The sequence below is a fragment of the Rana temporaria genome, chromosome 9 (assembly GCF_905171775.1).
Source record: "Rana temporaria chromosome 9, aRanTem1.1, whole genome shotgun sequence".
Classification (NCBI taxonomy): Eukaryota; Metazoa; Chordata; class Amphibia; order Anura; family Ranidae; genus Rana; species Rana temporaria.
In genome coordinates this window covers 3,575,933-3,593,006 of record NC_053497.1, presented here as the reverse complement: position 1 = coordinate 3,593,006, position 17,074 = coordinate 3,575,933, and the positions used below count along the sequence as shown (strand labels likewise).

At 50.5% G+C, this 17,074-nt stretch overlaps 1 protein-coding gene across 1 annotated transcript in view; it reads right to left on the bottom strand.

Moving 5' to 3' along the window:
• Positions 1–17,074, bottom strand: part of LOC120913020 (protein Wnt-7b-like) — a 40,710-nt gene that overhangs the window by 10,738 nt on the left and 12,898 nt on the right. Inside the window, exon 3 of the mRNA XM_040322677.1 lies at positions 3,378–3,604. Within this exon, the coding sequence (XP_040178611.1) occupies positions 3,378–3,604 (227 nt within the window). The remainder of the gene's footprint in view (positions 1–3,377; positions 3,605–17,074) is intronic.

Genomic DNA, 17,074 nt, shown 5'->3' with positions numbered 1-17,074 from the left:
CAGTGCCAATCAGTGTCTCATCATCGGTGTCACCTATCAGTGCTGCCTACCAGTGGCCATCAGTGCTGCCTACCAGTGGCCATCAGTGCTGCCTATCAGTGGCACCTACCAGTGCCCATCAGTGCTGCCAATCGGTGCCTCATTAGTGCCACCTATCAGTGCCCATCAGTGCCAGCTACCAGTGCTGCCAATCAGTGCCTCATCATCCGTACCACCTATCAGTGCTGCCTATCAGTGGCACCTATCAGTGCTGCCAATTAGTGCCTCATCATCAATGCTGCCTATCAGTGGCACCTACCAGTGCCACCCATCAGTGTCCACCAGTGCTGCCTTTCAGTGGCAACTTTCAGTGCCACCTATCAGTGCCATGTATCAGTGCTGCCAATTAGAGCCTCATCATCAGTGCCACCTATCAGTGCTGCCTATCAGTGGCACCACCTACCAGTGCCCATCTGTTCTGCCTATCAGTGCAGCCTCATCGGTGAAGGAGAAAAATTACCTGTTTGCAAAATTTTATAACAAACCAAACTTTTTTTTTTCTCTCTCTTTTCGCTCTTTTTATGTTTTATTAGAAAAAAAATGTAACCCCCCCGTGGTGATTAAATACCACCAAAAGAAATCGAAATTAGTGTGAAAAAAATGAAATAGAAAATGTCCTATGTGTAGAGTGTTGCATGACCGTGTAATTGTCATTCAAAGTGTGAGAGCGCTGAGATCTCAAAATTGGCCTGGGCAGGAGGGGGGTGAAAGTTCCCCCCGGTATTGAAGGGGTTAAAAAATTATATATTAAAAAAAATATATTATTTTTAAATAAATAACGCACACATAGGGCCAGATTCAGAGAGATACGCCGTCGTATCTTTGAGTTAAGTCGGTCGTATCTATGCGCCTGATTCATAGAATCAGTTACACCGTCGGATCTTAACTGCAATTTAAAAATGGCCGCTGGGGGGGTTCTCGCCGATTTACGCTGAGAAATATGTAAATCAGCGAGATACGCCAATTCACGAACGTACGCGGGCTCGACGCAGCGTTGTTACGACGTTTACGTAGCGGTTTTCCCGGCGAATACTTACCCCTGCTTCTATGAGGCGCAGCCAATGTTAGGAATAGCCGTCGTTCCCGCGTCGATTTTTGTTTTTTTTTACGTCGTTTGCGTACGCCGATTCTCGAACCCGCTCGTCGCAAGTTACGCTCACGCCGAAACCACTGACGTCCTAGCGACGTCATTGGGAGCAATGCACGCCGGGAAAATTCGCAGACGGCGCATGCGCATTTAAATCGGCGCGGGGACGCGCCTGATTTAAATAGTACACTCCCCCTAACCGCGGAATTTGAATTCCCCCGGGGGAGTTACGATCCGCCGCCGCAAGTTTGGAGGTAAGTGTTTTGTGAATTACCCACTTGCCTCGCAAACTTGCGGCGGCGGATCTTAAATCACATAGATCACGCGGATCTAAAGATCCGCTGATCTATGTGAATCTAGCCCATAATCTAAATCTATAAATAACCTTCGCACATAACAATACTGGATTGCGGTATAATGAGAGATAAGGTCCCCCTCCCCCATATCCCCCAGGCGTAGTAGGAACGCACGCGGGGCAGATTTACAATCCGCAGACGATGGAATCTGGACCAACGTTTCACAATACTGGTCATACTGGGAGCTCTGACTGGGAGCAGAATCCGGGGGAAACGTCTTTTGTTATGTAGAAGTTTCTCTGCAGACGGTAAAGTATTTATATTGGAGGGGGGAGGGGGGGAGTTATGAGTTATAAGCATTTATTGATTGGTTTGCGCAAATGTTATAGCGTCTTCAAAATATGGGAACGTTTTATGGCATTTTTATCAAATATATATATTTGTTTTTTACTACTAATGGGGGCGATCAGCGATTTTTATCGTGACTGCGACATTGCGGCGGACACATCGGACACTTTTGATGCTATTTTGGGACCATTCAAATTTTTTCAGCGATCAGTGATATAAAAATGCACTGATTACTGTGTAAATGGCACTGGCAGGGAAGGGGTTAACCACTAGGGGGCGATCGAGGGGTTAAGTGTGTCCTAGGGAGTGATTCTAACTGTGGGGGGGATGGGCTACCAGTGACATGACACTGATCACTGCTCCCAGTGACAGGGAACTGTGGATCAGTGTCCTGTCACTAGGCAGAACACACCTACTGGGCACCCCACACCTACCGGGCACCGCACACCTACCGCCACCCCACACCTATCGGGCACCACACACCTGCTGGGGACCCCACACCTACCGGCACCTATCGGGCACCCCACATCTACCGGGGACCCCGCACCTACCGCCACCCCACACCTATCGGGCACCTCACACCTACTGGCCACCCCACACCTACCGCCACCCCACACCTATTTGGCACCCCACACCTACTGGGGACCCCGCACCTACCGCCACCCCACACCTATCGGGTACCACACACCTACTGGCCACCCCACACCTATCGGGCACCTCACACCTACTGGCCACCCCACACCTACCGCCACCCCACACCTATTTGGCACCCCACACCTACTGGGGACCCCACACCTACCGCCACCCCACACCTATCGGGCACCACACACCTACTGGGGACCCCACCCCTACCGGCACCTATCAGGCACCCCACACCTACTGGGGACCCCGCACCTACCGCCACCCCACACCTACTGGGGACCCCACACCTACCGGCAGCTCACACCTACCGCCACCCCACACCTATTGGGCACCCCACACCTATTGGGCACCACACACCTACCGCCACCCCACACCTACTGGGGATCCCACACCTACTGGGGATCCCACACCTACCATCACCCCACACCTACTGGGCACCCCACACCTACTGGGCACCCCACACCTACTGGGCACCCCACACCTATCGAGCACCGCACACCTACTGTCGGCCCACACCTACTGGGGACCCCACACCTACCATCACCCCACACCTACTGGGGACCCCACACCTACCATCACCCCACACCTACCGGGCACCCCACACCTACTGGGGACCCCACACCTACTGTCACCCTACACCTACTGGGCACCCCACACCTACCGTCACCCTACACCAACTGGGCACCCCACACCTACTATTACCCTACACCAACTGGGCACCCCACACCTACTATTACCCTACACCTACTGGGCACCCCACACCTACCGGGCACCCCACACCTACTGGGCACCCCAGATCTACCGGGCACCCCACACCTACTGGGCACCCCAGATCTATTGGGCACCCCCACACCTACTGGGCACCCCACATCTACCGGGCACTCCACACCTACTGGGCACCCCACATCTACCGAGCTCTCCACACCTACCAGGGACCTTACACCTACCAGGCACCCCACACCTACCCACTTTTAGCTCTGGTCCAAAGAGACTCGGTTCCCCCAGGGAGGTGCAGTTCCACCGGCTGTGCTGGAACTGGTAGCGGCATTCCTCAGTGCCCAGACGAGCGCCGGTGCCGATGGCGATCATGGCGTCTGGACGGGCCTCACAGATGTTTCTCTGTCTCGGTGATAAGCCCGGCATTTTCCGGCAGATGATACTAGCACCGAGAGCCAGCACAGACGACACCCCACTGGAGGAAAGATGGGAAAAAAAGATGAGGAATGAATAATAACTACCGGGCCCCGCCTCCGACCGCCTCTCCCCATCTCACCGGTGATTGGTGGAAGCGGAGCCGAATACAATCTATAGATAAATACTTTATTGTCATTGCAAATGAACATATAGACAAGCCTGATGCATTTTGGAAACAAGTTCTGTGGACCGATGAGGATAAAATAGAACTTTTTGGCCGGAATGAGCAAAGGTATGTTTGGAGAAGAAAGGGCACAGAATTTAATGACAAGAACCTCTGTCCAACTGTGAAGCATGGGGGTGGATCAATCATGCTTTGGGGTTGTATTGCAGCCAGTGGCACAGGGAACATTCCACGAGTAGAAGGAAAAATGGATTCAATAAAATTTCAGCAAATTTTGGATGGTAACTTGATGCCATCTGTGAAAAAGCTGAAGTTAAAGAGAGGATGGCTTCTACAAATAATGATCCTAAACACACCTCAAATCCACGGGGGAGGAATTTCATCAAGAGGCGTAAACTGAAGGTTTTGCCATGGCCTTCACAATCTCCTGACCTCAACATCATTGGAAATCTATGGATAGACCTTAAAAGAGCAGTGCGTGACAGACAGCCCAGAAATCTCAAAGAGCTGGAAGACTTTTGTAAGGAAGAATGGGCAAAGATCCCTCAAACAAGAATGGAAGACTCTTGGCTGGCTACAAAAAGCGTTTACAAGCCGTGATACTCGCTAAAGGGGGCAGTACAAGATATTAACTCTGCAGAGTGCCCAAACTTTTCCACACGCCATTTTTTATGTTTTCTGTAATTTTGAAAGTGTAAATGATGGAAATTAAATTTAACTTTTTTTGACATATTATAAGAATGTCTAATCTGTAATTTGATGCCTTTTGGAGATTTTTCCATCTTTCCTTGGCTTCGTTATGCACATTAATACAAATTTTTACCTGGGGTGCCCAAACTTTCGATCCCCACTGTACATGGGAGGAGCCTGTGATGCTTATGTACCTGGGAGGAACCTGTGATACTTATGTACCTGGGAGGAGCCTGTGATACTTATGTACCTGGGAGGAGCCTGTGATACTTATGTACATGGGAGAAGCCTGTGATACTTATGTACATGGGAGGAGTCTGTGATACTTATGTTCCTGGGAGGAGCCTGTGATACTTATGTACCTGGGAGGAGCCTGTGATACTTATGTACCTGGGAGGAGCCTGTGATACTTATGTACATGGGAGGAGCCTGTGATACTTATGTACCTGGGAGAAGCCTGTGATACTTATGTACCTGGGAGGAGCCTGTGATACTTATGTACATGGGAGGAACCTGTGATACTTATGTACCTGGGAGGAGCCTGTGATACTTATGTACCTGGGAGGAGCCTGTGATACTTATGTACATGGGAGAAGCCTGTGATACTTATGTACATGGGAGGAGTCTGTGATACTTATGTTCCTGGGAGGAGCCTGTGATACTTATGTACATGGGAGGAGCCTGTGATACTTATGTACCTGGGAGAAGCCTGTGATACTTATGTACCTGGGAGGAGCCTGTGATTATTATGTACATGGGAGGAGCCTGTGATACTTCTGTACCTGGGAGGAGCCTGTGATACTTCTGTACCTGGGAGGAGCCTGTGATTATTATGTACATGGGAGGAGCCTGTGATACTTATGTACCTGGGAGGAGCCTGTGATACTTATGTACCTGGGAGGAGCCTGTGATTATTATGTACATGGGAGGAGCCTGTGATACTGATGTACATTGGAGGAGCCTCATGGGAGAAGCCTGTGATACTTATGTACATGGGAGGAGCCTGTGATGCTTATGTACATGGGAGGAGCCTGTGATACTTATGTACATGGGAGGAGCCTGTGATACTTATGTACATGGGAGGAGCCTGTGATACTTATGTACATGGGAGGAGCCTCATGGGAGGAGCCTGTGATACTTATGTACATGGGAGGAGTCTGTGATGCTTATATACATGGGAGGAGCCTGTGATACTTATGTACATGGGAGGAGCCTGTGATACTTATGTACATGGGAGGAGCCTGTGATACTTATGTACATGGGAGGAGACTGTGATACTTATGTACATGGGAGGAGCCTGTGATACTTATGTACATGGGAGAAGCCTGTGATACTTATGTACATGGGAGGAGCCTGTGATACTTATGTACATGGGAGGAGCCTGTGATACTTATGTACATGGGAGGAGCCTGTGATACTTATGTACATGGGAGGAGCCTGTGATACTTATGTACATGGGAGGAGCCTGTGACACTTATGTACATGGGAGGAGTCTGTGATACTTATGTACATGGGAGGAGCCTGTGATACTTATGTACATGGGAGGAGCCTGTGATACTTATGTACATGGGATTTTTCTCCTTTTCTATTTTTAATAAATTTGTAAAGATTTCAAACAATCTTCTCTCACGTTGTCATTCTGGGGAATTGTTTGTAGAATTTTGAGGAAAATAACGAATTGAATCCATTTTGGAATGCGGCTGTAACATAACAAAACGTGGAAAAAGTGAAGCACTGTGAATACTTTCTTGATGCACTGTATTTCATGCAGACTATAGTTTTCTATACCAAGCACCCTTGTACTGCAGAAGTGCTAACCACTAAGCCACCAACAATTCACAATGCCAGAGGTTTGCAGACCATGCAGAGTTAAGCCCTTATCATCTTCCGTGCCAAGCTGGGCAGAGACCAGGCGCAGAGTGGTGGCAGATAACAGGTCATCAAATCCGCTATCGATCCATCCGCAGCCTGCAACTGAACCCCCCCCACCCCCCGCACCAACCACCACCAACACAAGGAGCCTTTTTCTCTGCCAACCCCGCAGAACAAAACGTCTGTGTGTTCCACAGCGGGATCAAGCGCCCCGTCACTTAACACTAAAGTCCCATTCTTATTTATTTATTTATCATGGAATAAATGGGACGCTCACAGGGACCGATGAAAGCAAAGGAGCCGACGGAACAAGGGACAGAACAGTGTGAGCTCAGCGATCACTGCTCTTCTGTTCAAGGACCCGCTGATACGTACAGGCCGTGCCGTGCGATACCCCCCCCCCCCCCAAAAAAAAGATGATCCCAATCATAACATCAAAGTTGGCTTCACCCATGTACAGGCTACACAATTCTACCCATACTATGCGAGGGCACTGCCAACATGACCATACCTCCGTACAAGACCGTAATACATTCCGTGCCACACCATTAAAGGACACTACATCACAGCAGTGACTTATTCCATTTCCATTACGATACATTACACCCAACCACCTACGATACATTACACCCAACCACCTACGATACATTACACCCAACCACCTACGATACATTACACCCAACAACCAGTGAGTGTTCAGTGTTTACTTTGACACCAAGGAACCATCTAAATGAAATATTTGAAGCTTATCGCAGGAAAGGTGATTAAGCAGGAATGCTAATTTATCATTTATCAGAAGATCTCTGAGGCCTCACCCACATCCCACGCATTGGTTTGCCTTTGTGTCTAGCAGAACTTGTCTGGGACATGCAGTCAGCCATGTCTCTCTCCAACAAACCAAGCCAAGAAGTATGAGTAAGACCCAGTTATTCTGTATGGTCATGCAAAGAATGGAAAGATTGTTGCTCCTTGGTTCTCTACCATTTCTCCCAGAGCGTCTCATTTACATAAACCTTCATGCTGCTTTCTGTTTTGTTCCCCATGAAGATTTAAACAGCCAAACTAATCTAACGCTGTGCAATGTAGACCTTTATAACCCTGGCTGTGCTGGAAATGAAAAAAGGTTGGGGACCACAAGGCCTTAGAAGTTATATCCTTCCCCTTTGCATCTCTAGATCAGCAGTTCTCAACCACTGGACCATGGCTCACTGCCGGACCACAGCCAGCTTCCTCCCAGGCCTCCAGCCACTTGTAGATCCCCTAACCTCCTACAATGCCTCCCAGCTCCCATAGTGCCACCCAACCTCCCTTAGTGGTCTACATTTTGGAGTTTGAGGGCACCATGGCACAATGTTGGAGGTTGAGGGCACCGTGCAAAAAAGGTTGGCAGTTGAGGGCACCATGGAATAATGTTGGAGGTTGAGGACACTGTGGGACAATGCTGGAGGTTGAGGGCACCGTGGGACAATGCTGGAGGTTGAGAGCACAGTGGGACAATGTTGGAAGTTGGGGGCACAGTGGGATAATGTTGGAGGTTGAGGGCCCCATGGGACAATATTGGCGGTTGAGGGCACCATGCCACAATGTTGGAGGTTGAGGGCACTGTGGGATAATGTTGGAGGTTGAGGGCCCGTGGGACAATGTTGGAGGTTAAGGGCACTGTGCGACAATGTTGGAAGTTGAGGCCCCCGTGGGATAATTTTGGAGGTTGAGGGCACCATTGGGACAATTTTGGAGGTTGAGGGACCCGTGGGATAATATTGGAGGTTGAGGACACCGTGGGACATTGCTGGAGGCTAAAAGCACCATGGGACAATGTTGGAGGTTGAGGGCCCTGTGGGACAATGTTGGAGGTTGAGGGCACCGAGCGACAATGTTGGAGGTTGAGGGCACTGTTGGATAATGTTGGAGGTTGAGGGCACCGTGGGTCGATGTTGCAGGTTGAGGGCAGGTGAGGGGATGGAGGCCCTGCAGCTAACTAGGGGGCACTGCAGGGGACTGGAGGGCACTGTGGAAGGTTGGGGAGGGGGTCACTGTGTGGGCTAAGGGTTCTCAGGGGGCTTGGGGGTACTTTGGGACGTCAAGGGGCCCAGTTTCTACAGTGCACTCAATTCAACCACAGTGCCCCTGGAAATCCCCACCCCCAAGAGAGACCAACAGCCCCCCTCCAGAGACTCTGTCCCTTACAGTTGCAACCAGTTCCCTCCAGAATCCCCTACAGAGCCACCAAATGTGCTGCAGAGTCCCCAAACTCTCTTCCGAACCCCCATCAGTGACACCCAGCCCCATTCAGAGCCTTCCAACATTTCAATACATACAGTATTTTATATTCCCTTATTTTTATGGTGGATGTACAAACTTTTTTTTTTTTTTTACTGTTGGGGCATGGAAGGTTTTGGAAGAAATTATTGGGCCCTAGTCTCAAGAATGTTGAGAAGCCACTCGTCTCTGTGTAAAGCTGAGGATTCTAGTGACCACGGGAACGACGTGCACTGTGCTCCCTCTGCTCTGTGTACTTCACATATCCCAGGAGGCATAGCCTTTCATTGAGGATAGGAGGAGGGGGTGGGCCTATCGGCCTGTCATCAGCCGGAACCCTATCAATGACATCACAGGAAAACATGGCGGCATGGGACAGAGCGCTGCCAGAGAAAAGGAAGATCTCAACTGGGCAACGCTGGATCCGCTGGGCAGGTGAGAATCTCAAATAGCTGCAAAGGGCGGGGCCAACTCCATATTGAACCCTACTGACTAAGGGTCCTTTCACACTAGCGGACCGTTCGTCCGCTTATTACAAGTCCGTTTACGGACTTGTAATGAATCCCTATGGGATCGCGTCTGTTAGCGGATGCAGCATCCGCTAACGTCCGAATCCGTCGGGATCCGCTTTTGTGAACGGAAGAAACCCTATTTTTCTTCCGTCCGGCGGAACGGATCGGATGCAGACGGACAGACGGTCCGTCTGCATCAGATCCCCCATAGGGGAGAGCGGAGCAGAGACAGGGCGGTCTCTGCACTGTGTGCGGGGACCGCCCTATCCGCCGACAGCTCAGCGGGGATGACGGATGATCCCGCTGAGCTTTGGCTGACACACGGAGCGGACACAGAAACGGTCCACTCCGTGTGAAAGGACCCTTAGACTGGGATGCCATTACAATTCCTGTGTGTGTAAAGGCAGGCGTCCCAATACTTTCGGTAATAAAGGGGTAGATTCAGGTCGCTTTTACCGCGGCGTATCTCCAGATACGCCGCCGTAATTTCAAATCTGCGCCGGCGTATCGTTCCGCCGATTCTCAAAGGCAGATCCGCTAAAAAAATAGGCTTCCTCCGCCGACGTAACTTGAATGCGGCGGCGTAGAATTGTGTGCAATATTACGTTGGCCGCTAGGGGCGCTTCCGTTGTTTTCGGCATAGAATATGCAAATTACCTAGATACGCCGATTCACAAACGTACGTACAGCCGGCGCAATTTATTTACGTTGTTTGCGTAAGGCTTTTTCGGCGTAAGGTTGCTCCTGCTATTAGGAGGCGCAGCCAATGTTAAGTATGGACGTCGTTCCCGCTTTGAAAATTTGAATTTTTTACGTCGTTTGCGTAAGTCGTTCGCGAATAGGGCCTGACGTAATTTACGTTCACGTCGAAACCAGTACGTCGTTGTGGCGTACTTGGGAGCAATGCACACTGGGATATGTATGCGCCGTTCGTAAAACACGTCAATCACGTCAGGTCATCACACATTAGCATAAAACATGTCCCCCCTTCCACATTTGAATTACGCAGGCTTATGCCGGCCCCATTTACGCTACGCCGCCGCAAATTGCTTTGTGAATACTGCACTTGCTCCTGTAAGTTACGGCGGCGTAGCGTAAATACGATATGCTGCGCCGCCGTAAGAAGAAGCGCAGGTACATGAATCTAGCCCAAAGTGTATTATTTGCTGTATTAGGCTTCGTTCTCCAAAGTCGCGCGATTACAGGGCCGATCCTAGGGTCACAGACGCCTGGGTGCAGAAATATTGCTGGCGCCCCCATATGGGCGTGGTCATCTTACTAACACCTCCCCTTTACAAATGTTTCTATTGCTACGACTCAAACACAGAGATGCTCCCCTAAGAAGTCTTCATTAGTGTCCCCCATCAGCAACAGCAGGTGTTCTCCTTCAGAGCCCCCACAGCAAGTGTCCCCCATCAGAGCCCCCCACAGCAGGTGTCCCCCATCAGAGCCCCCCACAGCAGGTGTCCCCCATCAGAGCCCCCCACAGCAGGTGTCCCCCATCAGAGCCCCCCACAGCAGGTGTCCCCCATCAGAGCCCCCCACAGCAGGTGTCCCCCATCAGAGCCCCCACATCAGGTGTCTCCATAGATCAGTACCCGTCCAATAGATCCCTCTAGCTCGAGTGCGCTGGGAGCAGAAGCACATTACAGGGGGCTGGGCATACATGGCATCTTTGGTTACTAGGAGGGTGGCACTCAGAGAGCATTTCTGGGAGTGCACGGGATGATTGGCAGCAGCTCCGGCCAACCCAGAAGCCTCTCATCACACCGCCTATGGGAGAAGAGCTGACACACGCAGAGGGGGCGTGGCAGACAGGAGACTGCTCCATGCACACCGGACAGAATTAATTAGTGGAGCCTAGTACCGGGAACGTGTTCCGGTACTAGGCTCCGCTGCAGTACCCAACCCGGATTCCGGGGACAGCGGGAGGTATGTCCTCTTGTCAGTTGCCGGCGGAGAGATCAAGTGGGATGGGGAACCGCAGCACCCGCTACATGCGCTCCGCCTCTGGACACAGACAAGGAGGAGGGAGCACTTTGGAGCTTCGGCGCCTGGGTGCAAAGCACCCTGCGCACCCTGCCTAGGATCGGCCCTGGTAGGTAACCTGGGGCCCTCCTGCTGTTGTGGAACTACATTTCCCACAAGGCATTGCAAGGCTGGCAGTTACAATTAGAGGCATGATGGGACTTGTAGTTCTGCAACAGCCGGACTGCCCCCAGGTTGCCCACCCCTGTTCTATGGCATCCAGGTTGCAAGAAAGTCGCATCAAAGTAGTACGGGAAGCTTTTTTGGAGTGGCTGGGACGTGAGGCGCAGCAGTCACAACGGTGGCCATTGAGATACATGGCTTTTCACTTCGCACTGGTGGGAACGGAACCTTACACACGCACGTCTTTTTCTTATCTATGATGTAACAATGTAACAACTAGCTGCTCACATATACATTATTGCATAGCTCAGCGCGGTTCAGAGCGATAACCCCCCCGGGGACACCCAGCGCAGGACTTCACCACATCAGAGACGGGGGAACCTGCAGACGTAGGCGGGATGGAGGGCGAGGGAGGTGGTTGGTGGGGGGGGGGGGACCAGCTGTGCCAGGAGGAGAGGACAGCAGCTGCCAGACTTTTTCGCATTCTTTGAGAACAATCTGCTCTTCCCCGCACGCTCAGCGCACAGAGCCGGGAGGAATGAAAACTATGAGCGCAGCACAGAGGCAGGCCTGATTTACCGTTGCCGTAGAAACCGGCGTGTTTGTTTGGCCCCGCTCGCTAATGGGAGGTGCCAGGCGGCGTTATGTCACGGGCACATCACTGGCAGCCGCCGGTGACTATATGGGCAAACCCCCTCCCGGGGCACGGCGCGCCCTGTTCGCGTTTCTCAGAATTTTGAAAGGTACTAGAGTTCACGGGGTTGGCGGCGCCGCTGGTCTGAAATGCCAACCTGTGAATTTCCCCATATAACAAAAACTTGACTCCTGATGTCTCCATAAGGAGGACCTGTCACTTGCCCATGCTATCACCTAGGGGGCTTGTTAGACCACTTGTGATAGCATGGGCAGGTGACAGGTTCTAATAGATCCCCTGATGTCTCCATAAAGAGGACCTGTCACCTGCCCATGCGACCACATAAGGGGCTTCTCAGCCCAATTGTGATAGCATTGGCAGGGAAGATATTAGGGGTCTAATAGACCCCTGATATCTCCATAAACAGGACCTGTCATCTGCCCATGCTGTCATATAGGGGGCTTGCATCCTAGTGTAGCTGTGGATGTAGCCATTCAAGCACAATCTGTGCTCGAATAGCTGCATTGGAAGGCAGGCCCCTGATGTCACCCTAAACAGGACCTGTGACCTGCCCATGCTATCACATAAGGGGCTTCTCAGCCCAATTGTGATAGCTTGGGCAGGGAAGACATTAGGGGTTTAATAGACCCCTGATGTCTCCATAAATAGGACCTGTCATCTGCTCATGCTATTACATAGGAGGCTTCTTAGACCCTCTGTGATAGCATGAGCAGGTGACGGGTCCTAATAGACCCCAGAGGTCTCCATAAAGTGGACATATTACCTGCCCATTCAATCACATAGGGGGCTTAATAGACCCCTGATGTCTCCATAAAGAGGACATGTGACCTGCCCATGCTATCACATAGGGGGCTTGTTAGCTAGTGTAGCTGAGGATGCAGCCATTCAAGCACAATCTGTGCTTGAATAACTGCATTGGAAGGCAGGGAAGATATTAGGGGGGGGGTGGGTCTGATAGACTTCTGAGGTCTCCATAAGGAGGACCTGTCACTTGCCCATGCTATCACCTAGGGGGCTTGTTAGACCACTTGTGATAGCATGGGCAGGTGACAGGTTCTAATAGGTCCCCTGATGTCTCCATAAAGAGGACCTGTCACCTGCCCATGCGATCACATAAGGGGCTTCTCAGCCCAATTGTGATAGCATTGGCAGGGAAGATATTAGGGGTCTAATAGACCCCTGATATCTCCATAAACAGGACCTGTCATCTGCCCATGCTATCATATAGGGGGCTTGCATCCTAGTGTAGCTGTGGATGTAGCCATTCAAGCACAATCTGTGCTCGAATAGCTGCATTGGAAGGCAGGCCCCTGATGTCACCCTAAACAGGACCTGTGACCTGCCCATGCTATCACATGAGGGGTTTCTCAGCCCAATTGTGATAGCTTGGGCAGGGAAGACATTAGGGGTTTAATAGACCCCTGATGTCTCCATAAATAGGACCTGTCATCTGCTCATGCTATTACATAGGAGGCTTCTTAGACCCTCTGTGATAGCATGAGCAGGTGACGGGTCCTAATAGACCCCAGAGGTCTCCATAAAGTGGACATATTACCTGCCCATTCAATCACATAGGGGGCTTAATAGACCCCTGATGTCTCCATAAAGAGGACATGTGACCTGCCCATGCTATCACATAGGGGGCTTGTTAGCTAGTGTAGCTGAGGATGCAGCCATTCAAGCACAATCTGTGCTTGAATAACTGCATTGGAAGGCAGGGAAGATATTGGGGGGATGGGTCTGATAGACTTCTGAGGTCTCCATAAGGAGGACCTGTCACTTGCCCATGCTATCACCTAGGGGGCTTGTTAGACCACTTGTGATAGCATGGGCAGGTGACAGGTTCTAATAGGTCCCCTGATGTCTCCATAAAGAGGACCTGTCACCTGCCCATGCGATCACATAAGGGGCTTCTCAGCCCAATTGTGATAGCATTGGCAGGGAAGATAGTAGGGGTCTAATAGACCCCTGATATCTCCATAAACAGGACCTGTCATCTGCCCACGCTATCATATAGGGGGCTTGCATCCTAGTGTAGCTGTGGATGCAGCCATTCAAGCACAATCTGTGCTCAAATAGCTGCATTGGAAGGCAGAGGGGTCTAATAGACCCCTGATGTCACCCTAAACAGGACCTGTGACCTGCCCATGCTATCACATGAGGGGTTTCTCAGCCCAATTGTGATAGCTTGGGCAGGGAAGACATTAGGGGTTAAATAGACCCCTGATGTTTTCATAAAAAGGACCTGTCCTCAGCCCATGCTATTACATAGGAGGCTTCTTAGACCCTGTGTGATAGCATGAGCAGGTGACAGGTTCTAATCGACCCCTGATGTCTCCATAAAGAGGACCTGTGACCTGCCCATTCTATCACATAAGGGGCTTCTCAGTCCAATTGTGATAGCCTGGGCAGGGAAGACATTAGGGGTTTAATAGACCCCTGATGTTTTCATAAACAGGACTTGTCCTCTGCCCATATGCTATTACATAGGAGGCTTCTCAGCCTCTTTGTGATAGCATGGGCAGGTGACAGGTCCTAATCGACCCCTGATGTCTCTATAAAGAGGACCTGTCATCTGCCTATGTTATGATTATGTTGTTAGTCTCCTTGTAATAGCAATACAGTTAAAAAAAAAAAAAAAAAATTATACTAAATAAATACGCCAGAGCGATAATTCTAGGGCCATAACCCACAGTTAACTCTAAACTGATAGCCTGTAAAGGCTTTTAAAGCACCACCTATGAAGAATTTGGGGTACTGTTATTCTTTGAGATTTTTACAGGGCAGAGCGAATCCTGCCAATAAATCACAATGGGGTCACCGGTTGACAGTTGAAGTGTACCTGTCAATGTCCCGGTCACCAGATCCCCGATGGTTCATTCAAGTATCTCAGACAACCTGCCTCCGGGTTCTCCTTGAGCCGATCCCCCACCGCACAGCACATAGCTTAGGATCTCTTCAGTAGAGCTGGGGACCCAGTAAGTCACTGGGGCCCCTGGTAGTATCAGTTGCTCCAGGCCATGAGGGCTCAGAGTCAGGAACTCCACGTTGCGCGCGACCCCAGGCCAGGTAGGCCATAGTGGTGGGGCCCGCGATGTGCGCACACCCTAAAGGTGGGTGCCGCACCCGGAACCAGGAACCCGCGAAGAACCAAGAACAACGGCCTCCGCCACAGAAATACCCCTCCCCAGCATGCCCTGTGAGGGAAAACCCCTCTAATTGGCTGCTGAGAAGCAGCGGCTCCGCCTGGACCTCTCTGGCGCCACCTGCCGCCCAGGGAAGGTACCGCATCCCTAGAACACAGTCTGACCCACAGAACAATCCAGATTTGGCGACAGCCAAATTTAACATAATTAAGAATGAGAGCAACTTATCTCTCTCTCATTCTCCCACTAACTTTAGCGTAGCGCCTTTACTGAAAGTAAGGGGGCGCTACAGTATGTAATCTCTTTGAGAGGCCAAATGGGAGGAGCCAGGGGTCTAGTCCTAAGATGGGCCCCACCTAAGGATGAGGAAGTGCATGTGATCTTTTTGAGAGGAGCCAGGGGCCTAGTCCTGAGAGGGGCCCAACGTGAGGATGAGGAAGTGTATGTGACCTTTTTGAGAGGCCAGATGGGAGGAGTTAGGGGCCTAGTCTTGAGATGGGCCCAACGTGAGGAAGTGTATGTGATCTTTTTGAGAGGCCAGATGGGAGGAGCCAGGGGCCTAGTCCTGAGATGGGCCCAACGTGAGGATGAGGAAGTGTATGTGATCTTTTTGAGAGGCCAGATGAGAGGAGCCAGGGGCCTAGTCCTGAGATGGGCCCAACGTGAGGATGAGGAAGTGTATTTGACCTTTTTGAGAGGCCAGATGAGAGGAGCCAGGGGCCTAGTCCTGAGATGGGCCCCACCTGAGGATGAAGAAGTGTATGTGATCTTTTTGAGGGGCCAGATAGGAGGAGTTAGGGGCCTAGTCCTGAGATGGGCCCAACGTGAGGATGAGGAAGTGTATTTGACCTTTTTGAGAGGCCAGATGAGAGGAGCCAGGGGCCTAGTCCTGAGATGGGCCCCACCTGAGGATGAAGAAGTGTATGTGATCTTTTTGAGGGGCCAGATAGGAGGAGTTAGGGGCCTAGTCCTGAGATGGGCCCAACGTGAGGATGAGGAAGTGTATTTGACCTTTTTGAGAGGCCAGATGAGAGGAGCCAGGGGCCTAGTCCTGAGATGGGCCCCACCTGAGGATGAAGAAGTGTATGTGATCTTTTTGAGAGGCCATGTGAGAGGAGCCAGTGGCCTAGTCCTGCGATGGGCCCCACCTGAGTCTGAGGAAGTGTATGAGGTCTCTAAGTAGGCCGAATGGGGCTCTTACTCTGCAAGTTTGTAAACATAATAATAACAGCCCCAAAGCCCCTTGTGATTGGCAGCTGTGGGTTGAGTACTGCCAGGTATGCCCCACCCCAGAGGATCCACCAACACAGTTGCTTTACCCATTAGCAGTGTAAGACTTAAGTTCAAACCCAACTCCAGACAAAATTTTTATTTAATTTTTTTTGACAGAGTGGGGGAGAAAAATACCCTCATTCTTTTTTTATATTTATATTTGGGTAAAGATTGACCACTGCTTCCACAAAGAAATAATGTATTGATTGATATTTTCTGAAATTAGCTGATGGTTAAGCATTGCCGTGTTGTGTGGGACGTATATTAGATCCATTTATGTAAAAGTTTGCTGTGCCGATGTCTCCAGCATTCACACAGCCGTCATGAATAACCCTTGTAGTTTCCCTAATAGGTGTTTTTTTCCTATGATCATCGGCTCCATCTAGTGGCCCTAATGTAGTATTTTGCTGAAATACCACAATTAGGAAAATACCCCAATAATGGCCACTAGTTGGTGCTGACGATCTCTGGAAAAAAACATATTATGCAAATTACGAGGATTAGTCTTTGGAATAGCAGCTGACATATGTTCTCAGTACAAATCTCTTCTCTGTTCAAACGACATTCTCTGCTGCTAAAAACCCGATAGTGTTGGGGTTATAGTTAGAGTGAATTCGAAGGTTAGTGTGAGGGTTAGTATTAGGACTACAGGGAGAACTGGTTTATAGGTTATAGGGAGGGTAGATGGGAGGGTTAGTACGGAGGTTAGTGATAGGGTAACAGGGGAGGTTAGTTTTAGGGTTCCTGGAGGGGTTAGCGTGAGAACTACAGTGTTAGGATTAAGGGT